Here is a 27061-nt window from a genome sequence, read left to right as displayed (position 1 = left end):
GGTGGCTACATTAGTGTTCATTTTTCAGGCCAAGATTTTCAGCAAGTACAGAAAATATCTGATCTTGCCAGAATGGTGGTGACCTTGTCACTTTGTGAGATTAACTGTTTACCGAAAACAATCCTATGTTGCTTATAGGAGCTACTACTCCCATCAAATCCTAAGTAATTGAGATAAACAAAAGGCAGACATTTTTCAAGTCCAGCCCAATGTTACAACCATAGCTCCCTCCATAGATACAGTGGAGGAATAAACACAAAGCCAACCAGACACAGGAAGATGAAAAGGGAAAAAAAGGCTGGAAAAAGGAAACTAAAACCGAATTCAGGCACCTCGTCTATGGCCCCGCCACCCATCTGCCCCATATAGTTGGAAAGCAAGGCATTATTGAAGGATGGGGGGAAAGGCTTTAGGCAGAGAGGGCTTGTTCATACAAAATTTGGACCAGATCTGGATGAGTTTCTGCATATGCAGTTTTTTTCTTTAGCCTAAAATGGGCTTTCAGGTGTAGTCTAGTGTGTTCCAGAGCATTTGCATGCATTTTGTTGTGCTCCAGAACAGAAAAAAATAGTGCCTGCTGCAGTTTTTTCACATGCACTGGAACTGAACGCTCTGGTATGAACTAGAGCCAAAAATACCGTTGGAATACATTGGATGCAGTTTTGATGTGTTCTTAACCACTTGCCGTCCGCCCGTAGTAAAAAAACGGACGGACGGCACTGCAGCATTGGCGGGTTGCCGTCGCCAGACGGCATTTTTTTTCTGCGGGCACGCACGGGCAGAAAAGACCCGACCAATGCAAACACCCGTTACCGGGTGTTTCACATATAGGCGATCAGCCGCTCCATAGCCCGCCGATCGACTATATGTGCTCGTTTCCAAAGCCCCCAACCCCCTCCCCACGCGCCGCTGTCGGTAAGATCTCTGCTTCATCAGCTTCTTTTGGGGTCCACAGGTGACATTAGGGGTCCTAGAGACCGCTAATGTCTCCATAAAGAGGACCTGTCAGTGTGCTTTTGCTATTATATAGGGGGATTGTTATCCCCCTATATAATAGCAATAACAATAAGTGCAAAAAAATATAAATAAATAAAAAAAATAAAACATAAAAAAGTAAAATAAAAAGTCAAACATTTTGGGGTTTCCCCCCCCTTTTTTTTATAACTCCCCCACGTTTACGCGCCTATAAACGTAAATACGCGTCCGGTGCCCCAGCGCGCAAAAATTACAATTGCGCTACACGTTCCATATCGCCGCGAATGTCGCAGTGAGAGCAATCATTTTAGGGCCATCAATCACTGATAACACTAAACTGATGAGCGGTAACAGCTTTTAAAGCGTCGCCTATGGCCAATTTTGGGTATTATCGTTTTAAGTTTCGCGCGCACGCAATTTTAAGGCTTGACATGTTTGGTGTCTTTTTATCCGACGTGACCCCATCTTTTATATTTTACCAAAAAATTGGGTAATAAAACGTTTTATCATTTAATATAGGGGAAACTTTTTTAAAATTTCGGTAATTTTTCCTTAATATAGTAAAAAAAATAAAAACCCTAGTGGTAAATAAATACCACCAAAAGAAAGCTCTATCATTCCTCAAAAAAGGGTATAAAATTAATTTCAGTACAGCGCTGCATGACGGAATAAATGTCAAAGTACCGCAGCGCTGAATACTGAAAAATGGCCTGGATGGGAAGGGGGTTTAACACCCCGGATGTCAACTGGTTAAACTGCTCTGCATCTGCTCCGCACTTGGTGTGAACAAGCCCTAAAAGGACAGCTTCACTTACTTTTGAAAACATAAACACTATTTTCTAAAAGCATGGAAGAAGCTGCAACACAATCTGAACCCTTCTTTAATCTTCCTATGTGAGGTTTGGCATTATATTTTTATTTTCGTGAATCCTGTGGGTTTCGTTTCTTTATATTACACTATGTAAAGTGCTGCGTAAATTGTTGCCGCTATATAAAACACAGGTAATTATTACTGTCAACAGAAAGCAAATTAAAAATGCAGGGACACTTTAGTCAATTTCCAACCTCAAGAGAAAAAAAAAAACTTCCTAAAAAAAAATTAAAAAAAGTTGCAATCATTGTCTATAAGTGGGATTAAAATACCTGCGTTTTATGACTGTATAAACAGTACCGTGAGCACTTAAATCTTAACAGTAATCTAGTACCAGACATTTTAGCTGAGCAGCATGGCAAATTTAGCCAAAATATACTAATGCAGGCCAGGTACAGAGAGGATTGTGTTTTTTTAATCCGTTAGCCCTGGTTCACACCTAGGCGTATTGCATATGCGCGTCTGTTGCGCGTTTTTTAACCGCGATTCGCGGTAAAAAAATTGCGCGACAAACGCGCGTTTCCGAGGGCTACTTGGCTGTATCCCAATGGAAACGCGCAACAAAAACGGCCCAAAGTAGTACATGTACCTTTTCAGGCGTGGGCTGTTTTGTAGCGCGTTAGGGACGGGCTGAAATATGCCATGGTGTGAACCAGACCCATTGAATACAATGGGATTTAGATGTTTGAGCGTTTTGTAGAGCGTTCGTCGAGCGTAGAACGCGCTACAAAACGTTCAGGTGTGAACAAGGGCTAAGACTACTGCTTTTAAAAAAAAAAAAAAGTATTCTACAAGCCCATGTAAACAAAGTATGCAGAATGGAGTACATCGAACTCACACACGCTTACACCTGGGTCTTAAACACCCCAATGCAGAAATGCAAGGCAAGGGTGCTGAAATTCACACTTTAAGATTTTACATTTTGAGGACAAACACCGGTTTTAAAATAAAGTGTCATCTTCAGGTATTTGCATGCACCATGTAATACCATCTTGAGCATCTCAAAATCAAGGGCATTCCAAAATAAAAAATATTGCACACGTTATTTGTGGTAATTCAACTGGATTGGAGTCCCCTGGTCTTTAAAAATATACTTTATATAGTAACTGGACCTTGGGCACCTTCTTTATGGCCATCGTGCAGAGGCCATAAGATAACCATATTAAGCAGGCACCTCTCTCCATTGTTTCTTTCAATCAGCTCTTACACTAGCAACAAGCAGACTGGCTGATGTAGGGCAGAGATTTGTTCAGCTGCTTGATCGGGCATGTGCAAGCACCCAGCAAGCCATATGACAGTGAATCTCGGTTTACAATAGGCAAATTTACTGTACAGAGCAGAGCAAAGAACAGTGATTAAAAGTGTAAAACTAAGCAGAAAGGCAGATTTTAGCTTTGTGTAATATTACTTAAAAATGTAAGCCTAAGTGGCTTATGTTATTCTACTTTATACCAAAAGGATTACTAAGTATACCGGACTGAAAAGTGAGGATGAACACTAACTTTAGTCCTTAAAGCATTCTGAGGGCAGGAAATGGCAACATTCTATTAGTACATAAATAGATTTTAAGAATCACAACTTTTTTTAGGTTTTACATTATAGCAAAATTATTTGTTTATAGTGCAAAACCAGCTATCATTTCTAAAAATGAATTCAAGTTGTGTTCTATATCACTTTTGCTGAAAATGTAAAACCAGGCGGAAAATACAAACACAAAACGAAGAAAAAAACAAAAACCACACCACAGACAAATGGCAATTTGGCAAATAAAAGTACAGTGGGACACCCCCCAAAAAAAAAAAAAAAAGCCATAAAGCAGTACACCAACTATTAAACACAAACGTTATTTGAAAAGAAGTGCGATACCAAAACACTGCAATATACGGCTTTATCTGACAGCAATTAAACAAGAAAAGGAAATGATAAAATTATCAGTTTAGATGAGGGCATTTACAACCAATTAAGATCTACGGCCAGAAAACAAAGACATTAGGTACACTGGCTACCTAGACAATTTGATTTGTAAATAAACAGTATAGCTATATTAAAAAAAAACACCACAATAACATTATATATGCACAAAAGAAAAAAATACACTAGAAAAAACAAATGTATTTATATAGCAGACAACACATTCCCTGCACACTTTTTATACAGGCTCAGGTTAAACGGAGAGTCCCATCTTAAAACAGCCCAGTCCCATAAAACAACTGAAATGGGAATTTTTAACTATTCATTTACGATTTGTGAAAAAGTATTGATTCAGCAACTAAGAATACGGTTTAACTTAATTCTTACTACTTTAACTCTGTGACTACAGTAATGGCACTACTTCTCAAACTTTAAAGGCCTGCATACTAGTCTCTATTCCAGATTTTGTATCCATTTATCAGTAACTTTCTACAAGATAGAATTCTATAACCCACCAGTCCACTATGACCCTTTTGGAAATCAAACAGAACATTAAAAAGCAAAGAATAGCATTAAAATGCGTAAACAGACGTTTTTAGTACTGACTAATGTTGAACTGCAAATACAACATAATTGCTCATTTTCTATCAAACTTATGTGTACATTAGACCTTTTGTTCTCAAAATGATGATACAAACTTAGTTTGTTCCCTATACAGGCTTATGTTCTAGAAATTATTTGATAGCAGACATTAAAAATAATATATGTTAATATTGAAAACTTTATTTTTATTTACAATTTATAGTAAAATACATTCTCCCACATATATGCATATATTTTGTACTTGATAAAAAAAATTGTTTAGACAGCTTTTTCTTTCAAGTCCTGGTTTACATCAAGCTAAGACCATGCGTCTTTCCAGCTATCAGGACAGATACAACTACCGTTGATAAAAGCAATGGGAACACAAGTTGAGGTTTATGAACTTTTCTTGCCAGACAACAAAATACTTCCTATGAAAAGAAAACATTAACGCTGGAGGAGAAGTAACATTTATCTATACCTTAAATTAAATCCATACAAAGCAAAAGTAACGGACAGAATCGAAGCTGACGAAAATCCTAAATCCTTTAAACTCATCCAGTGACAACGCAATAGAGAAATATAAGAAACAGAAAGCAGATCAAATCCTTGAACTTCTTACCTCTTCTTGGATTTCATTGGATTCTAGTCAGAATCACCATCCAAACAAAACCGCGCACTGCAGAACTAGACAGCTGAAGTCATATAAAAACCTAAAAGTCACAAGCTTGCGCAGAGCCGATGCAAAACATGCCCATTAAAAAAAAATGGCTTATCTTAGGTTGCCCAGGAGAATACATTCTAACAAGAAATAAATGATTAGCAGTGCATCAAGCCAAGATCTGTGCAAGAGAAACCGGGAGGAAAATTCAAAGCACTTCAGTAAGGCCAGGTGCCAAAAAGATGTTTCAGTTACTACTGAAAAATAGAGAATATTAACAGCCACAGAACAACTGACGCGTGTCACACAATACATAGATATGAGGAGGAGCTGCCTAGCTTAGAAACTCAAGTACAGAGTTCAGACACCACATGGGATCTACACTATCAATTTAAACCACTTGTCACTAATGGCAGATAGATTCAAGGGAGCAGAGCCTCCAACTGCAAAATTCAATTACGTATCCACATATCTCATGGGGAATTTGTTTTCTTCCCATATGATCCACCTGAAGTTAACCTCATAATGCAAGTGCCAAGCAGATCAGTAAAAACATCTATTACTGTATATGTAAAGGACAGCTACAATGACAAATACGAGAGACGTTACTGATGACCTCTTCCTGAGGCTGACTGGCTTTACCACAAAACAAGCAAGTCTGCAGCCAGTGAGTTTAGAATTAAGTCAGAAGTATTGAAATCATTGAATCAGAATGACAGATCGGCAAACAGCTTTTTTGGAAGACTGTCAAAAACGGTAGCCCAAAGTATTTCTCTCAGCTCTGATTTCCATTAAAGTAGGAGAGTCAGGAGTTAAGTCTTAAAAATCCATTCAAGTACCTTAACTAAAATGCATCTTGTGTCTGCAGCCACTCAGCTGTAGATCCTCAAATCATCTCTGAATTGATGCCGACACTGTCCTTCCTTCTGGAGGGGGGCTACTTTTGTTCCTCATGGACCCTGTGTTTGTTGTAAAGTCTCACATTTAGTTTACTAATCTGTACTGAGATTGTAGTCCATCAGGAGTGAGCTTGGAGAGGTTAACATAAATGTATCTTATTTGTGCCAACACTGTCCTTCCTTCGGGAGGGTGATTACTTTTGTTCCCCATGGTCCCCGTGTGTGTTGTAAAGTAGCCACTCCTCCAAGCTCACTGCTGTGATGGACTACAATCTCAATACAAATTAGTAAACTAAACATGAGATTGTAGACAATCACAGGAGTGAGCTTGGAGCTGTGGCTACTTGACAAAACACACAGGGACCATGGAGAACAGAAGTAGCCACCCTCCAGAAGGAAGGACAGTGTCAGCACCAATTCAGAGATGATTTGAGGATCTACAGCTGAGTGATAAATTAGCTACAGTTTTGTTAATAGTTAAAAGTAGGGATGCACCGATACCGTTTTTTCTGTACCTAGTACCAATTTTTTTTTCTGTACTCGCCGATACAGAATATCGATACCTGCATCCTGGGGTATCGTCTAAAACACCAAATGCAGCCGGTTTCCCAGCCAATCAGAAAGCCGGGTCATGACCCACCACACGGCTTCCTGATTGGCCGGGAAGCCGGCACTGGAGCCTGCAAAGCATTCCAGTCACCATTAGCTGATCATCGATGCACTGCACAGGCTCCTGCAGACTGTTCCTTCAGCCCCAAGTCTGTACCAAGATTCAGACCTTCTATTATGGGGTTAGAGGAAGTAGTCAATGGACGTGTAGATACGTCACCACACTAGTGGCTCAATTGAGATCGACAAGCCCACCTGCATGGATTTGTAAATGGATGACCCGGCTGTGCAGGTCAAGGTGAATTCAAAAGTATACAGAATGCTGCAGCGAGAAGCCCATAAATCAAGTAAGCTAGGAAGGGGGGGTGGTATGATTGGGCTGGAGAATGTGACCATGTTTCGTGCTATGCCTTGAGTATGGGTTTACCATGAAACATGGTCAGAAGGGTGGACAATTCTTTTTAAGGCTCTTGCCAAAATGGCCGTTTACAATTCCACATTTAACAAAAACGTTACACACATTTGTTCTGCACTCCAAAACTGGCCAATTCCAACTGAGCATATTATTTAAAAAATGCATGGTCTAAAAGTTACCTATGATGAATACCAACTGAAAATGATTAGGGCTTCCAAATATATAGCCTTAGATGGATTTTCTTTTAGAAAGACTAGTCCAGTCCTCTGCAGGCTCAGGGGGTAGGAGGATGGGGCAAGTTTCTTATAAAAAAGTCCAGATTTTCATACATCTGGCTGGATCTACTGATCATTATTAAAGATGTTTGTACAAATTGTAACCTCTGCTTACGTATTTTGAAACCAATTCTTGTGTTTAAATTGCCCAGGTTTGTGACTAGAAAGCCAAGATAGAGAGATTATTCTATACAAACAGCATGCTGTCTTCAGCTTCACAATGTAGAAATGTATTTGATCTATGCTGCTTTATGAGTTTGTACAATTCATCATTCTGACCTCTACAAATGGCACTTCTCAAACAGCTGAGAACTTTTATTCATGGTGCCCGGTCAAGGATGGCAACGGCTTTATTATGTTGCATGTAAATCAACAAGAGTAAACTTGACCTTTCTTTGGGAAGGACTGATTTACTGTTTTTAAGAACTGAGCCACTTAGTTTTAATCTATTAATTTGATGGCTATCTCAAATGCTTAGCGGAGGGTCAAAACCGCCCCTAATAATACTCTTCACATCACAGCTGTTAAAAACCATCAAGCTCACTTAAAGGTGCAAAACGACTGCTAAACCCTACCACATTTGACACCAATTGTATTTACAAAATGATCAGTTTCAACGTTTAGCCTCATATACTGTTATTATATGGTAGTAAAATTTAAAGTAGTCATAAAAAAAAAATTACCAAACATTTTTTCTTAAAACTGATTGTATACAGTTATTTGATAGTCACCAAGTCTCCACACCAAGCATTTTGTGTCATGTTAAATACATCCACAGTCACAGCAAGGTGCACACTAAAGTCAGCTATACAGCACTAGGTTATACTTGCCTAAAATATGTATCTTCCTCAATGTACAGCTCCAGACTGTCGGCATAGCAAAGATCTAAAAGCACATTCGCACCAGCCCTGACCAGTGGGTTAAATGCACGTGTTAGGCAGCTCATTCTTTTTTTAATGGGCTTCTGCTCATGCAGTATTTTTGGTGGTGCACTGGGGTGTTTTCAGAAATAATGGGACGACACTGTCAGTGCGCATTACCATGCATTGTAGTAACAGCACAATGGTGTGAAAGGGGCCGTAGAGGAGCAGCATTTCAGCCTGCAATTATAATTATGGGGTGGAAAGTGAGCTTAAAAAAAAAGAAAAAACTAAAAACCTGCTCTAAATTTAACAATTTCAATATTCTTAAAGCCAACACTACAAACACTGATACAGCTATCATACAAGTACCGTGAAGAATCACCAAAATCGGATCTCACAGTGAAATATCTCAGGAATACAGGGCTCCAATATGCGTGGTTTCTCTCAAACAACAAAAGCCATTTTCCTAGAGTGGGTGTTTTAATACAAAGTTTCACGTTTCCTTGAGCCCTAAAGGGAGAAAAGAAAATGGAACAGAGGTGGAATTGTTATCCACAGTGACCAGTCAACTTTCTTCCTTTTTCCCACTGGCCTTCATGTTTTTAAGGGATAAAAAAAATTAAAAAAAAAGTCCCTAGAGAGCTTCAAATAGAAACGACTGAGGGCTAAACTTTACATGCCATTAATATAAAGATGTAAAGACTATAAAACATCAAAAGTTCTATTTTGTTCTAATCAAACACTATCCTCACACCCAAATCATAGTTTTATCACGCCCACCTAAAATGAGGGCAGTGTAAAATTAGAATTTTCTGAGCAGCTATTCTCATCGCCTCTGACCTAACAATAATGCAAGATAGTTTTTACAGTAGTCTTGTTATTCAGGTGTAATGCTAGGCAAAATAAAATCTACCCTGGATGCTCTGGGGCCACCTAGCTGTACCTAGTACTGCACATCCTTCTAAGACCAATTCCATCACCAACTATTGGGAGCAAGTTCAAAAGGCCCAATGCAACCCAGGGATAGGCTGTCCAATATATAAACTATGCACAGCAATGGTGCTGAACTGATAGCTTGGAAGCCATATGTAGGCCTGATTTTCTTCTTTGATGGCTTTCTTGAACATGGAAAAATAGATTTTGTTCATGTACTCTCTCTACCAACTATAACTCATCAGTAATGGTGAAACAGTGACTAAAATATCAGTACCACATTAAACAAAATACTGCTTTCATACTTGGTAATGTTATTGTAATCTGCTGATTCACAAGTATCCAAATGATAGCGAATATCCATGGAGTTTACAGTTTCAACATTACTATTTACACATTCACAAAATCAGCTGTAAACTCAAAGTTCCCTAAAGCCATTAGAGACTATTCACCCACCCAAGCAACCAGTTATGGTCAGATTCACAACGTGGAGGAAGAAACAGAAAAATCTTTTGTCACTATTGCTTACACTAAATCAGACTGGAGGTGGGAGGAAGTGGAGACAAGGAAAGAAGGTGGTGGCTTTTTGTATTTTAGGGTTTCCAAGAACCTCTGTACAGAACCCATGACACATGGCTGTCTTATACACAAGTGTAAGTGAACATAGGTTTACTTTAAGGAATTCTGCCTGGATTAGCACATTTTAAATGTGGTAGAGCATGAAAGCTCAGAATTCTTACCTGTGCCTGCGTTTTCTTGAGTGTGAAGCAGACCTTGAACGTGACCGTGATTTCGAGAATGAACGGGATCTTGATCGAGAAGCAGAGCGGGATGACCCGGACCTTGATTTGGATTTGTTTTTAGACATTTTTCAAAAAGCACAAATCTGCCCTTTATAACCTATAAAAAAAGAAAATAAAACTATCACCATCATATCACTAATCAACAAAATCAAGCTTTGTACTCTGATGTACAAGAAATGAAAACATCTACTACAAATAAAACAGGAGAAGGATAACATTTCCACAGCATTAAGAACATAAACTGGTGGAAGCAGCCTGGGCAGTATGGATCATTTTTAGAATACTTTGAGTAACAAAGCTGAGGCAGTTTGTACATATCAGTGGTAAAACAAAATGGCACCTACATAGTCATTGCTCCTGCAGTTACTTTGGGATTATTTTACAGAACAATGAACAGTCTAGATTCCACTTACACACCAGGACAAGTGTATGTCACCGGTTTATGAATCAAACTATCTACACTGTAAATGATCGCAAGCAGACAGATATGAATAAACCTCCGCACGTCTGTGCATGTTACAGAGAAAGCTTAAGAACTTAAGAAGATCCGGCTGATTTTATACTGAACTTTCCAAGTTGGTAATTTGTATTAAAGGAGAACTATGGAGTTAGGGCTTTTCCCCATAGTTCTCCTTAGGGTAACGGGAGGACACTAGCATCCTCCCGTCACCCTAGGCTCAGTATACCGCGAGCTGTAGCTCGCGGTATACTCTCGCACAATCAGGCCGGGATCCGCCCGGCTGCGTGACTGACAGCTGGCTCTGCCTGTCTAGAGGCAGAGCCAGCTGTACCCGCCCCCTCTCCGTCCGTTCCGCCAGTCAGCGCTGGCGGATAGGAGCGAATCCAGCCCCTCCCGTCACGGCAGAGAGCCGTGACAGGATCGAGAGGTGAGCGAACGCCGTTATGTGTTCGCTCACCTCCCGATCTACTGAGCCGACCTGTGACAGTCTCATTGTCACAGGTCGGCTAGAACTATGAGGTGAGTGAAAAGCACTCACCTCATAGTTCTCCTTTAAGTTACTGAAATGAAAGTTCTGCTAATTAAAGACCATATTCAGGCATCATAAAAGTACTAGCTACGTATGCTATCAAGAGTTCATAGGCTGCAAAAAGCATGCAGCCACTGAAGTCCCCTCCATCAAGTTAACAAGGCCAAGGGGAAAAAAAAAAAGTGTTGGTCAGTGTATTGTTTTCTATGGGCTTATGAACACAGATGATCGCAAAGATCAGTCAACTTTTGCTGTGGCCAGATCCATAAAATAAAAAAATTATGTAATGGAATGGTATGAAAATAGAATTAGCGTTTGGTCGCTATATGGACATTTACTTTTTTTTGTGTGTAGATGATCAGTAATTGATTTACGGCCTCATACATGAGGCCTAAAAGCAAGTTAGCAGTGGTAGCTCCCATATTTCTATCACCAATTCTTTTAATTTTCTTGGACTGTGCCATTACACATTTTTTTTAACCAGCACAATGCATTAATTTCAATATATTTATTGCAAAATACACATGGAGTTCACAGCTATCCATACATCTTGTTAAAGTGATCATTTCAATGACAACATTGTATCTGTCAAATATGGACTACATCAGTACAAACAAACATTTGTTCAAATTTAATTTTTTTTATCTTTTGTTATTATCAAAATCGTCATGAAACATGGTTTGAAATGGGCAGCATAACAGGTGGTTGTGAAGTTTACACAAATATTGAAGACCCATACTTTTTAACTATTGATTTCAATTTGTAAAATGATACACATGCAGGGCTGGATGCTTAAAGAAAATAGAAAATGAAGCCTTAATGAAAATTTAGACATGCAAATATCTGCCAAATCTGATTTTTTATAGCGAATTCCAATGCGTAACCTTGTATGTAGGGTCTATAAAAAAAATTCCATAGATGGTGCTTGGCACACATTACGTTAAAGCAGCCTATTCTGTAGTGAGTTACCGTGCCCTTCAGAATGAATTCCAGCACAGTGCACCAACTCCCATAACATGGGTTGCCAGGTGTTATTGCAATGCAAAAGTGTGACTCAAGCCTTAATGTTTCTACGTTAGCAGGCAGTATTTTTTCTTTTGAACCTTAGATTCTACCCCCCCGCCCGAGGATAGCAAGCATTAAAAAAAAAGCAACAGGTGAAGGATTCAAAAGTGTTTACTCCTTTGTATACTCAGGAGAAACTGGCACACACCTGGGGACAGGGTGGAACAAATAGCTTCAAGGGTCAGGCGATTCCTGGTTCATATCCAGTAAACAGAGACATACAGCAAGTATCATCCCTACCAGAGGTACAGAAGACACACAGACTATAAAAATAGGAGAAATCCTGCACTAAAAACAGGAAACCATTATATTATTTCGTTTATAAAACAAGATGGGGCAAAAATGTTCCAACATAAAATTTACGGTTTTTATATTTACATAAATATTTTTTGTATAAACAGTATGAATTTTCTTTGTAAAATTTGTGCACCAAGCGTGTGCATATATTTGATAAAAGCAGCTGTACGGCTCAACAGTTCATTTTTTGTGTATGCAATTAAAAAAAACAAAAACACCACATAACATTACATATGTATTTGCCACTGAAATGCTTAAAAAAGAATCTTAAGTTAAAAATATAGTACAGGTAAAAAATGTATTCAGATAGATAAATAAATCTACCATCTACATCGAGAAAAAAAACATGACCCATCTTCCTGATCAAATAGAGGCTGTGTTATACACTTCACTACTAAACCGAATCAAAAATATTAAAAGGTGAAGAAAAAAAAAAGTCTGCTCTATAGGGATAAAGTGACTACAGCAAAAATCTCAAGTACAGCAGCATGGTGGGGAGGGGATGTGAACTTTGAAACAGCGTGACAACTGGGAAGAGAAAGAAAAAAAAGAAAAAGAGGAACATTAAAGCTTACAGATGCAAAAAACTGAAAAAAACAGTCTCGTCCAAATGTTAAACATTTTTGCACACAAAATATAGCAAGATGAGCTTGCAAATATATCAACATCTGAGAACTTACAGTGAACACACAAGTGGGAGAGAAGCGAGATCCACACTAGCAGCACAAGAAAGGTCAAATTTCCTTCCTGCTTTCATGTACAAAACTGGTTTGTAAATCAATGTTTTAACTCCACCCAGCAATCTCTTAAAGTGGCCACAGCTTTGTGCTTCAAAAAAGCAAAAATGTGCTTAAATAAAATAATATTGCTAGAAAATACTCTATAATTAGGCAATAAAAAGCCAACTATAGATTAAAAATAGGAATTTTAAATTCCATCATATAAATTTATCATTTCATATCAATTCTATCATAAAATCATTTTCTTGGTGCCTAAAATGTGGAATATACCATGGGTGCAAAAATTGAAAAAAGGGCCTCAGTCATGAAGGGGTTAAAGAACACAGGAAGTCTTTCACCTTTTGGTTATGGTTATACTGCCACCAACAGGATGATTGGACAGTGACATACAAAACTTTAGGTCAGCCCAATTTAGATCCTCCTGCTACCAGCAATGCTTAGTTTTGTATTAAAACAGTACTGAGACCATGATCATAAACACAGAGGGGTAGGATCTGTGTTTCTCAGACTCCAAGAAAAGGATTTTACACCAAATACAAAAATTATATTTCCTTTCTCATCCAATGAGGGATGGGAAACGCAGCACATGAAGTTGGCACCAAATGAAGCTGCAGCCTCCACCTGGAAACAAAAATGAGAAAACAGACCAAGTGATACCTAAGCAAGGGAACCAATGCTTGATGCCGGAAGAGAAAGACCACTCACGGTGAAGTACGTCTTGACAGGGAAAGGAGAAAACCCGAACCATAAAATCAAAAGGTGGAATGAAAAAGTCACCCTAAAGAGACCATCCAGGATATCAGTAGATAAGACTCTCAGTCCAAAATGTGGTCAACAAGGAAAGGAAACACCTCTGGTAGCTGGGGCTGGATAAAGGGACTGGTGAACAATGTCCTGGTTGAGAGAACCTCATAATTACCCTAAGTCAGAAAAGGGTCCTTGGCCTTAACTCACCCTATTACAGATCCAAAAAGAAATGGGGTTCCATGCATGATAGTGCTGCCCGTTCAGACACTCACCCTGCACAGACCATGATTACAAGGGAAGAACCCCTTGAGGTTGGATTGGAACAGAATTTGGTGAACCATCTTTTGATCCCACACAGTCACAAAAAGGACAAAGTGGGTAAGGAACCTGGAAACCTATAAAGGATGTGCAAGGAGGAAGAGGAGGAGGGGGGAAAAAAACCCCCAGGGGTAAAGACACATAATAAAAACTTTGTTAAATATACTACCTATCGTTGAGCATCACAGATTTAGAAATGCTTCTAACTCCCCATATTCAGCGATGTGTCAGAGTCCACAGAGCAACAGTCCAGAGCCTTACCAGGTCAGCAAAGAACATTTACCTGGGTCAATCTGCCGCAAAATTGGGGAAAAGCCCTCACTCAAAGGAGTATAAGAGGAGGAAGAGCCTATAGAGATCCCACGAGTCACCAGAACATTCCTTGCTACCTTCTGCACTTGGAGACAAGTCTGTTCAGCTGTAGTTGAACCAGGATAACGAATGACCCACATCCAGCACCCTCCATCTGCAACATAGATCCTAGAATGCACTTGGGTGTATGGGCCGGACCCTCCGTGTCCAGATGTAACCATTTAGGGAAGCCTGACCTCCAATTGACAGCATCAGAGAAGGGCACAGTGAACAGAACTACAGATGACATTACGCAAAGGTCAGGAATCTAACTACCTTTCTTGTCACAGCAAAGTCTCCTCTTCCTCAATGGTTGAGGAACACCACCACCCTCAAGATCAGGTGACCTGCCAAGGGTATGGTCCAAAGATGCAGAAGGAGCCACATTCCCTAAAACCTAAAGACAAAGACCGAGAGACTAGTACTGTCATATGATAGGATTTTCTAGAAGGTAGGATGAGAGGACCTCTTCAACTCCAGAGCTGGAAAAAGGATCAGGCCAGGGACTACCTGATCCTAAAAGGGGCAAATAATGCAGTCTGCTCAGAAACGCACACAACTTGTTATATGACAAAATAATAAAGCGCTCAGTCTGAAAAGAGACTGCAGAAAATGGGTTGACTGAAAGAGGTTTACCATGACCCTAACCGCGCGAACTGAGAAGAATCCCCTTCGACCCTTGTGTTTGAATTTTTTTTCTACCAGTTTCAGGTGGTGTCCTCTAGTCTTTGTTACGGAATTAATCGTAAAGAGTTTGTTGCTAATGTTGCTAACAGAGATACTACACTGTAGATTCTCCTGTGGAAGAAACATTCTGGTCTATGCTGCCTACAGGTGATAATAAAATTCCAGCACCAACATAATAGCTGAATCACGCCAACTGTTTCCTCCACAGGAGGTGGCCCAAGTATCCTTAAATGGGGATGCCATAAGAATGTGCCAACACTGGAGCTAGCACCCTAGAGAACACACAGTGTACAGGAAATAGTGGGAACTCAGTAATGGAAGGACTATGAAATGTAGGTACTACTAGTTTTAGATTAACACAAAGGCAAGGAGTCCCTCTGGTAAAGGGCAGGAATAGTACATCCGGGAGATACCATGCAAAACACTTGGACTTGCAGACCCCAAAAGAGGCAGATTTATTCACTGGGAGAGAAATCAATGACCAAGTTAGAATACAACTCCTGAGACTGAATTGTTACAAGGACTGGAACAATGACACCTTGATCCAGGAGGCCCCAGAGGGGCAAACGAAGGTCGGCTAATCAGTGCGGTGACACAGGAGGTTGAAGATGAGGAGCCAAAGAGGGAACTGGGGATGAATGTTCAATTTGTATTCCTGAAATAGTCTCTGCACCTAGGTCCCTGAAAGGCAAACTATCCAGAGGGGGTACATCTTCACGCTGTGGAAGGCTTTTCTCCTTGCTTGTCAAATTGACAAAAGACCGAAAACAGGAGACAAGCTTTTCTCAGGCTTCTCAACCCAAACTTTGCTGGTGGCCAGAGAACGAAGTCTGGGAGGTCAGGATGTACATACTCTAGGAGTCAAGCAGTGAAAGGGAGGAGACTTAGGCTGGCTAAATAATGTTAGAATTTTGGCTAATTCACAGGAATTGGCTGAAAGGCTAAACGGTAGCTTGACAAAAGGTCCACTGAGTTATTGACCTTTGTCAAGGTGCTGGGACAATAACTGCAGCCCATCAGCTGCAGTAACTCAATGTAGTCTTACAGTGGTGGGTACTTGCATTCAGAATACAATGGCCCCATCAGACTTGACTGTTTAGTGTGGATGGAGTCTTATATATTTTTTTTTTCAGCCTATGGGCTGCATGGAAAAAAAATAGTAAATGGCCTGCTTTAGAAGACCTTTTGATTGGCTTCTTAGCCGAGACCGATGGGTTCTCATGCTTTCAGTGACATACTTGATAACAGTACAGTACCCTGTTTCCCCAAAAATAAGACCTACCCCGAAAATAACACCTAGTTGTGACCATTCCCAGGGCCGGTGGTGGCATAAGGGGAAACTTGAAGAGCCGCGGGAGAGGCAGGAGAGAATCAGCGATGACAATGAAGCCAGCGAGGCGGCAGAGGAGGGAGCAGAGCCGATGCCTCCTCTATAGCGCCGGCTCCTGTCACAGGCGGAGTGATAACAAATGCGCTCCACCTGTGAGGAATCGATAGTGAAAGTGCGTTTCGTTCATTCTGGCCAGTGATTGGTTACCAAATTGCTCTTGGTAAGGTACGGCACCCCTGATTGCCCTGATCACCCTATTCTTAACTTTGCCATTTTGGATTATTTAATTTGGATTTGCGTTAACTTTGGATTGTTGTACATTAAAAAAAAAAAAAAAAAAATAAGACCTACCCCGAAAATAAGACCTAGTGTGTTTTTTTGAGCCAAAAATAAAATAAGACAGTGTCTTATTTTCGGGGAAACACGGTATCAAGGGTCCACCCAAAAGTCACCAAAGAACTATTGTCCATTGAAGACCATGCAGGTTGGCTGCTCCCTGGACAAAGGGTCCATTACCAGCAGTTTAGTGCTCTGCACATGTGTATTGGCAAAAGACAAACAAGAGACAAGCCAAGGTGCTTTCAGAAGGCGGTCTGTGTAAGATCCCAGCTAACTGCTCCACATATTCTATCAGAGAAAGATCCACTGTCCTAGGAGAGAGATCCTTTTAAGGGATTTGAAATATTGTGCTATGACTCGACAAAATAATAGCCAGATTAGGGCCAAAAGGCAGGAGCAACCAGAGAGAATTGGGTTTAAAGAGGGATTCCAATTGCCGATTGGTAGAATCCTATAACGTGGGAACACCCTTCAATGTCCTAGTGGCTTCCCTGTTAAGGTTGGTCGCTGGCAGATCCAGTGGGTGTAGAGCACTGCTTGGCAGAATCCTTTGAGAACAGGAAAAGGACAGTAAGAGTTTGGAGGGTGTCAAGGACACTCAAGGGTATATTGAAAGCCCACAGAGGAAGACTTTAAAAAGTGGGTGCAATGGACAGGGGCGTATCTGCCAAGAGGCAAAACATTTTAGGTAGCCGGGGGCTGCACAAGAAACCGGCAGCCTGGCTGCCTAATGTGAACGGGGAGGAAGCGGCGGGCGGGGGAGCAGGAGGAGACCGGGGACAGAGCGGCAGCGCAGGAGGCAGGGGGTGGAGATAGAGGAGATGGGGGCGGAGATGGAAGAGGCCGGGTGAAGACTGAGGAGACTGAGCGGCAGGGGGCGGAGACAGGGAAGATGGGGCGGAGATGGAAGAGGCGGGGCCAAGCAAAGACTACAACGGAGGATACAAGACCAGAGACAGCGATGGAGGCGGCGCCGAGGCTCGGGCTGTGTTTACCGTGCCAGGTAGGAGGACAACTGTGCTGGCAGGGGCCAGCATAGGTTCTGCACAGTCCAAAGAGTCGCAGGTGGGCTGTGCAATACCTTTTGGTGGGCTTTGCAGTAGGGGGGCTCTGCAGCCTACAAATCCCACCACAGATCCTGCACAGACCCCATGAGATCCGGCAGACTGCAGGGTATCTGTGAGAGTCTTTGCAGGGTCTGTGGGGGGCTTTGCAAGATCTGCAGGGGGCTCTGCAGCCTGCAAAGCCCACCACAGATCTTGCACAGCCCCCCTGAGATCCTGTAGACTGCAGGGTTTCTGCATTATCTGTGGGGGTGTTTGCAGTATCCATAGGGGGCTCTGCAGCCTGCAAAGCCCACCACTGATATTGTACAGCCCCCCTGAGATCCAGAAGGGTTTCTGCAGGATCTGTGGGGGGCTTTTTCAGGATCCATAGGGGACTCTACAGCCTGCAAAGCACACCACAGATCCTGCACAGCCCCCGAGATCCTGCAGGGTCTCGGGGTCTCTGCATGATCTGTGGGGGGCTTTGCAGGATCCGTAGGGTGCTCTGCAGCCCACCACAGATCCTGCACAGCCCCCTGAGATCCAGCAGACTGCAGGGTCTCACTGCAGGATCTGTGGGGGGGCTTTGCCTGGTCTCAAGGGGGCTGTGCAGGATCTGTTGTGGGCTCTGCCCACCATAGACCTCGCAGAGCTCACCACAAACCCTGCAAAGCCCCCCTGAGACCCTGCAGAGCCCACCACATATCCTGCACAGCCCCCCGAGACCACAGCTTTGCTGCTACGCTGATAGCAGAACATGTCAAACGCTGGATACAGTGTGTGCACTGTATCCAGCGGCTGGCAGGTTACGCAAAAACTATTAAACAGGAAGGGGTTGGGTAAATTTAGTGGGGGGGGGCGCCCGAGTTTTGCCTTCCCTAGGGCATCCCCAATCCAGAATACACCACTGGCAATGGAATGGTCTTTAAAGCTTCGAGGGCTCGGAAAGACCTGTGAATCAATAAGACAATGCAACCTCTTAAATCTGGATTGATCGCAGAAGACTGCTACTCCTCAAGGATACACTGGTCAGAAGGAGATTAAGACAACTCAGGATAAGAGTCAGGAACAGTATCTAATACCAATGGCTCAGAAGCTGCAGGCAGATTTTGCGAGAGTAGAAGTGGGCGTGCGCTTAAAGCCTCGAGTCAACACCAGACACTGCATGAATTGGGCCACAAAGTCTTGTGTGACAGATTTGAGATAGACACATGTTGGGGCGAGGGGCGCTATAACACACACAGATATGTGCACATTGTAACTGCTGTACATATATGTATATGGGTATAACAGTTGGTCGCCGTTGCACAGCCACACGCAATTTAAAATCTTGAAGTATCAGAGCTGGGTGTGTTATATATAGTCCGTCCAACCCAGGAAGCAGCAATATTGTTTTAAGGAGGCAGCTCCATGGACAAGAACTAGAGAAAAACTCAAAAGTTAGGCACCAGCTGTAATTTTGCTGCAGCATTGGCTACCTGGGATTTGTGTAGCCCTGAATACTAATACCAAGAATACTACAAAAAAATGGAAATGTTAATTGTTTCTACACACAAATTAATTTAGTGTGGTCAGTCACAGAACAAGTGAATCAGAATTAGTAGTACCAATTTCAGTTTCACTTTGCTGATCTACAGTATACGCTTTTTCGCAGTCAGTGCCTCAAATACTGAAGTCAAACATAACCAGTCAACTATCGCTAGTTATAATTAGGTCAAAAAGGTTTCCTTCAATCTGACCTTTGTGTATCTATTGCAGCCAGAATCCAGAGCTTGCCTCAAAGGGTCATAGCATGTACATCCTGAAGTGTGTACTATGGCAGATGAACTGACTACAGGAGATAAAGGGACAGCGTCCTGTATCGCCAATGAGGCACAGGGTCGCAAACTGACCACACCAGCACGGATCTACTTCTGTGCTTGTTGTGGTCAGAACAAAAAGGGTAGAAGGGGAACTGGCAGAATCACCAGATATATTTCTAACAAACTGAAACACACACAAAAAAAAAAAAACATACCAAGACAAGCAGGCTACATTTATGAAAAACAAAATTTAAAAACCTGACATTCAATATACACACACACTTATTTTAAGATCGTTTTCCTATAAAATGATGCTCACCAAGCAGTTGGAGTCTGTGTAGGGAGGGGGGCTTTCAATATACAATGGTCACATCCAAGATAAACAGAAGAGGTTATTTAAAGTTTGTCCTGCCCATATTTGGAGACTTGAAGGATAAAATTATTCCACTTCAGAGAAGCTCTACTCTAATTACAAACAGTTGGCAAAATAATGACTAATCTACTACAGCTAAAAATGCTGTAGGAAGCTAGGAGCCAACTGCCTGTGTTAACATCTAAACACAATGTCAGGGATGCACAGTGACCATACAAATAAAGAGTCTAATTAACAAAGTATGCATAAATGTTGGGGCAGCATTGCATGGTGTTGAGCTACACCACCTGTTTCTGTTAATAAAGACAGAAGAGGGGTTGAGGATAAACATGTCACACCAAAGCAGTAAGTTCAGCCATGACAGAAGCAAACTTAAGTTTAATAGAAGGCTTTTTTACCGGAACTCAAGAACCTGGATGTATCTGAAGAAATATCTTGCAGAAAAATGCCAAATATTGCTTCTAGACCTCGAGTTTGTCGAGTGTAAAGAAGTCTATTAACCACCTTTGTACTGCCTTATTATAAAAATAAAAAACAGTGGGGAGGTGGATGTATATATCTGGAGTGTGGTTTATAAACACCTATAAAAACACACTTGGGCAGTCAATCCGTGGACAGCTCGGATCACAGTTATGACGTACAGAGCCAATCCGACTGGTTCTGTACCTTGCGAATGCTGTGAACCAATCAATCAGCTAATTTACAACAAAGGGCGCTCCTTTTGCTCAATCATGAATGAGCTGCATGTTTATAAACAAAAGCAAAAACATTTGAATGTTCAGGGGTCTTAAAGTGCTACTGACCACCAATGATGAGATCTTTGTTTTTTTTAGAAGGTGGTGGCAGTTTTGAGGGGAGATTGGTTACAGTGCTACTGACCACTAAGGATGGGCCGTGTGTTCGATTCGACCGTGTACATTCCATAATTCAAAATGCCCACTGAAGCTCTGATTTGTTAAAGTCTTGCACCTGACCTCAGGTCAGGTGCAAGACTTTACCTGATCAGGTCTCAGCGGAGGAGGGGCGTGATGGAGAAAGTTCTCTTATCAGGTCCCCCCATGCTGATTGACAGCAGGGAGTGGGCGGGTGCAATAGCCAGCTTGTTATTGGCTATTGCATTTTACAATATCCAATAGCATGCTGGGTATGGCTCCCAACCTGCAGACGGAGTGGAGGCAGGGGGGCGGGGAAAAGGAGCCGCAGCCGGACCGAAGAAGAGAAGCCGACGGACCGTCGGGACAGCGAGCGGACGGACCAGGGGAACGGGAAAGCAGCGGAGGTAAGGGGGGCAGTACACAGTATTTATTACACGTACCAGCAACTGTATAGGGGTCGAACATTCGACCCCCATACACTTAGAGTTCGTATTCGAACATTTCGGCCATTCGAATACGAACCGAACAGTGGGGTGTTCGGCTCATCCCTACTGACCACCAATGATTGCAGGATTATTTTTAGAGGTGGGGGTAGGGAAATTTGTAGTGTACAGGAGATAGCGTGCAAGAAAGAGAACGTTGGTTTGTGATTTGAGTGCAATTCACAGGAAGTGACAAGGACAGTACAACTTAAACAGCATTTTTGGGCATTTTCTGTACTTTTGGAACATATTCTTTGCCTGAAAAATGTAAAGTAATGCAGGCACCACATCTAAGGACTGGCAAACTGTGATACTTAACATTTTTATTCTTGACTTTAGCTATCCTTTACATTATGTTTCACAATAGCATGAACTTCTAATACTGTAAATAAACATTCAAAAAAGGACCATTTCCCATCAGTTGGAATTTTTCTGCAGTTCGATGCAGGAATGTTTTTCTCCAGGAATTGCAAGAGATTTTAGTTTTACTGCTCTACAATTCCAAACAAACTATTTAAAGCTGAAAAATTACCTTGGATGAAACAAGCCTTAGCAGTAACAGCTGTAGGATTGTAGGTATGCAATGCGGTACATCTGAAAGTAAAACAAATAAAACAAATATGAGAAGAAAAAAAAAAAGTGTCATACTGTAGTAACCAGTTTCTAATAACTATGTAGCTTTTGCTTAATGACACAGATGACATCTGCCAACAAGATTTCCGGTACTGCCATTTTAAAAAAGAAAGCAAATGCAATTGGTGCCATGGGTAATAGGTCCTATTTAGCACCGCTTACTGCTGTAATAGAACAAATGTTTTGGCCATACAGCAAAGACAAAGAATACAACTTGCTATACAATCTATTAAGTGCACAGCTTTGCCAACTACTCTTTATTTATCCTACAAAAAAAAAAAAAGTGTGCTCACCTACAACCTGGACACATTTTCAGGTTTATAGAATACACAAATGCATTCTGTGATTGGAGGAGGAGGGATGAGGTCACATCACGCCCGCTCCTGAAATCACAGACCCCCTGGTTTTGAGTTTGACTTTACGGTTTATAGGCACAGCATGGTGTGAAGCGGTTGTACTGCATCACGCCACACCGACTGAAAAAGATTTACTGCATGCACTACTATTTTCCTGCACACAAAATACAGTGTGAACTAAGCCCATTTAAAACAAAGCAAATTCCCTTGTCTGTGTCTAAGGGTTGCACTGGAAAAGATTGCCAGCACAGCGCCAATCTATGTGGTGTGAGGCTCAAAATAAAGCCGACTAGTCACCTAATTACATTTACATCTCGTAAAATAATAGCAGCAATGCGATTATTAATTTATAGTTGACAAACGGGCTAACATTTCCCACTAGGATTACAGCCCTGCAAGGTTAGGAGAGAGAGATTGAAATTGCAGCTGTTGCTGGAACTATTTTGAACCTCTTGATTAAAGAAAAATCTTCAAGGCTGGAATTGGTTTAAAAAAAAAAATAAAAAAAAAAAAAAGTGCGCATTTAAAATGTAGCACTGAAATGCATTGCTTTTACATTATGTGCTTACTGTTACAATACTTAGTAGGATTTGGGCCATGACACAAACACATCACATATGGTTTTACACATGCATTTTCCTTGATTTCAATGGAAAACGCATCAAGCAAAAAAAAATGTAAAAAGTGAATCCATCCTTAGGCAGTGCATAAAACCCTAGACAAAACTAAATTCTCTGCAAGCCAACTACTTTTCAACAGAGGTCACAACCATATACCCTGTTTCCCCGAAAATAAGACCTACCCCGAAAATAAGACCTAGTACTATTTTTGGGAATTGCTAAAATATAAGACCTACCCTGAAAATAAGACCTAGTTGTGACCATTCCCAGGGCCGCTGGTGGCATAAGGGGGAACTTGAAGAGCCGCGGGAGAGAATCAGCGGTGCCAATGAAGCCAGTGCTAGAGGAAGTGAGGCGACAGCGGAGGGAGCAGAGCCACATAAGCCGATGGCTCCTTTATAGCGCCGCCTCCTCCTGTCACAGGCGGTGTGATACCAAATGCACTCCGCCTGTGAGGAATCGATAGTGAAAGCGCGCTTCGCTCATTCTAGCCAGCGATTGGTTAGCAACTTGCTCTTGAAAAGGTACAGCACCCCTGATTGCCCTGATCACCATATTGTTGTACATGAATAAGTGTGGATTGTTGCACATTAAAAAAATTAATAAATAAGATCTACCCCGAAAATAAGACCTAGTGTGTTTTTTTGAGCCAAAAAAAATATAGGACAGTGTCTTATTTTCGGGGAAACACGGTACTTAGGCTTCTGGTGACCAGACTAACACAGGGGGAACCCCAGAGAAGTCCTAGGCTTTCAGCTCCAATTCGTCAGCCCACTTGACTCTTCAAGAGCAAAGATCTGAGACGCGGGTGGCGGGACAGATTTTACTCATCCTTTTTTGCAGGGAGTACTTTCAAATAGTTATGAGGTGACAGAATTGCTTTAAAGAAACATCAAATAAATTGAAAATTAGTATTTAAAATAAAGGTTTGAGTGTGCATGCATAACTACGCATTTGTAGACAGCGTAGAACATGGAGATGCCAAGCAGTTACTGATGGGCCATCGTATTTCTCCTGACCATTAACCATCTCCTGACCTGTGACTAACACGTTTTCATTACACAAGAGAAACTAGTGCAAATCACTTAAGTAAGCCATATCAGATATCATGAATAGGCATGAAAGAAAGATTCAAGATGGTCAGTGTTTAAATCAAACTGCAGAGATATCCTGAACAAATGGATTCCATCAACAGCTGTTAACCATCAACACAAAAATTTCTCCGTCACCATCTCACAACAGCTGGGGCTTAACTAACCATATTAGATCACAGATTTCTTAAACAGAAAATGACTACTGAATAGAAGATAACAGGCTGCATTAATTCCAAGACAACAAATGTCATCATCCTCATCCTGAAAATGGACAATGGCAATTTATCATATCTGAAAGCCAGCAGGTCAGAGAGCTGTATAAGCAACCAATTTCATACACTGCTTGCAATAAAACAAATATTTTTTTTGGCCTACGCTGTCACATACTGACTACCAAGAATGTTGGACAGCTGAAGCAAGCAGTAAACACCAGTTCCACTGTTCTACATATCATAATCAGCCCATAAGTTCATGGAAGTAATGTGCACAGCTACTTGACCCACAGAAGGCCTCTCTCATACCTAAAGAGATGTTTGTCATTTGGTAAAATGCACACACGAACAGAATAATGCTTTGCGTGAAAGTCTACATCCACTGACATTGCGGAGCGTTGGAAGTGCCCTCCATGCTGAATTTTGGTAAAGTGACTTGGATTTATTGGAAGTGGGGGGTTTTTAGGAAACAAATCTACTAAAATATCCTGTCAAAGCATTTAACCTGTTAGCTGCTGGGTAAATGTTTTGCATTTTCTACACTTATTTTAAAATGTATACATGTTAGGAAAACATAAGCCCGGTTCTTCTGGTTCAGTCACAGCAGAGATCAGGGAACAAGCTTCTACAATCTCACACACATACCACCTTTAGGGCCTGTTCACACGACATCCATTTTCTGTGCTGACCTGATCCGTACGCTCCTGCACTAAAAATGCATCCCTATTTATCCCTATGTTTTATGGGCTACAGTTCTCACGTGCGCAGTCCGTTCAAGTTACGACAGAAAAATACTGCATGTCACATTTTGTACGGTCCGGAAAAGCAAAACGCGTAAAAAACGCACTGCAGCTAACATACTGACAGCTCCACTCCAGCTATAAAAAAAAATTTTTTTTAACTGGAACGCATCCAAACACATAGCACCGCGTCGGCTGATTCGCAACTGATCAGGACCTGAAACTCATGTGAATAGGCCCTTAGGGACAGTTCACCAGCCCAAGGCTCCCAAAAAGAGGCAGGTGAGCCTGGGGAAAGCAGCCACATGGGGGAGTGTAGAAGCGGTTAGCCTCTAGATCCCTGGTTCTCAACTCATGGGTCGCGACCCAAAAGTGGGATGCGAGCCCTTCTGCAGTGGGGAGACACAGAGGGGGGGGATTTTCTGTCAGTCTAAGGGAACTCCGTGTTGTGAATCTATCCCACCCCGGCGTGGTGGATTGATATCAAATATGCTTAGTAGTTCAGTCTGCCTGGAAGATGAGAAAGGTAGGCAGGCAGGCAGGGGGATGTGTACAGTTTGCTGGATTAGCATTTGCAATATACAACCACATACGAATAAGTCAGGAGTAACACATCCCCCATCGCACACAGCTACATCCAATGCTTCAAAAGAACACTGTACCTGACTTTGTGTTGTACTCTCTCTTAGGCTCACCTATAGTGTTCTCAAATTCTTGTTTTTGTAATATTCTAAATATTGTTGCCCCAATACCATTGCAGTTTCTCTACATCAACAGATGTCCCAACTTCTGAACAAGCCCCAAGACAGAGCACAAACACTCCACTGGTTATTTGCTCTTCAGGACAACTGTTCAAGCGGCTTGTTAAGCTTCAAGAAAAACAAAAATGTCCCATAATAAACTGCTTGCAGTAAGAGGTTTTATTTGTAGAACACACAAGCAAAGTCTTTGTTGCACCGTGCTCCTAGCATTGCTTATTTTGTATATACACTGCACAGTACCATTGTTTAGCACTTCAAAAGCAGGGAGCTGAGCCTGCATGTCCATGGCAAATATGACTGTCTCCATGTGCATATAGCAATACAAATCCTAGAAAGAAACAAGGTTTGTAACACTGATGAGTAATCTCATAAAGCTGATCTTTTTCACCAACTTTATAGTTATTTTGAAGATATGTAGCAGCGGTCATCAATACTTTCTCAAATAAAGTAGCCTTTGAACTACATTCTCAACATAAAAAGTACCAGCAAGTGCTATTACACTGCAACTTTATACTTCAGTCCTTTCTACAAGACATTCCACTTGGTTCTTTCAGCTAGCCTCCTAACCAAGCCACCCACATTTGTTTATTCCAAATGCAAAATACACTGTTTGGTGGACAGTGCCGTACTGCAGTCCGTTTTTTTTTTTTACAAATTCATCTAAATTGAGTCTTCCTGCCCCCTAAAGTAGAACATTTGAGCCTGGGCATGACTGCATCATAAACTCATCTACAATGCCACCCACCAGAGCACTTGGCCCAATGTCTTGTAGCGCTGTCAGTCCGAGTACACCATCCAGTATGTTCAATGTATCAAGGTGCACAAGCTCGATGGTGCAGATCAGGGCCTCGACTGGTGGTGACCCCGAGACAGGTTTTTCCTTTTGTGAACAGTATTTGCTTTAGGCAGGACATCGCTCATCTACATTAACCTTGAGGGTAAAGCTGCTCTGCTCTGGAACTTGCCAAACATCATTCCAGCCATTTTTATACCCGTTATACGCCTTCTGCCTCTAGTCACCAACAGCCAGCTAGCAGATCAGGATATCTGGGTTAACACTAACCCCAGGCATAGAGCAACACATTAACTAACCAGTTTTCTATCAAAATTGGACTCCAAAAGGGGAAAAAAACTCTAAGGCAGAAATAGTTATGAGTCATAGCACTGTGAATGAATGTGCAGAATTTCATTTAAAAAATACATTTCTACTTTTTTTTTTTTACCAACTGCTACCAAGTAGCGAATATTTCATATATCATTGTGACAAGCCACACATCCACTACAATATATCACCTGGCTGAAATAAAGGATAGTATCTGAACACATACTGAACGGGATATCTGGCAATAAACTAATAAAAAAAAAAAGTGACTTTTCTTTATATCTGTGGTATGAAACAGCTGGCCT

The 27061-nt window shown here is 41.5% G+C and overlaps 1 protein-coding gene across 2 annotated transcripts in view; it reads right to left on the bottom strand.

Annotated features, from left to right (window-relative positions):
* Nucleotides 1-27061, bottom strand: part of THRAP3 (thyroid hormone receptor associated protein 3) — a 56482-nt gene that overhangs the window by 23875 nt on the left and 5546 nt on the right. For both annotated transcript variants that reach the window (XM_018576592.1, XM_018576591.1), the window contains exons 2-3: nucleotides 21771-21832; nucleotides 9735-9894 (exon numbers count right to left, since the gene is read on the bottom strand). In XM_018576592.1, the coding sequence (XP_018432094.1) occupies nucleotides 9735-9862 (128 nt within the window). In that variant the 5' untranslated portion in view covers nucleotides 9863-9894; nucleotides 21771-21832. The remainder of the gene's footprint in view (nucleotides 1-9734; nucleotides 9895-21770; nucleotides 21833-27061) is intronic.

This window comes from Nanorana parkeri, unplaced genomic scaffold, assembly GCF_000935625.1.
Source record: "Nanorana parkeri isolate BGI_ZX_2015 unplaced genomic scaffold, ASM93562v1 scaffold70, whole genome shotgun sequence".
NCBI lineage: Eukaryota > Metazoa > Chordata > Amphibia > Anura > Dicroglossidae > Nanorana > Nanorana parkeri.
Note: the sequence above shows the minus strand (reverse complement) of the source record. Positions and strands in the feature narration are given on the sequence as shown.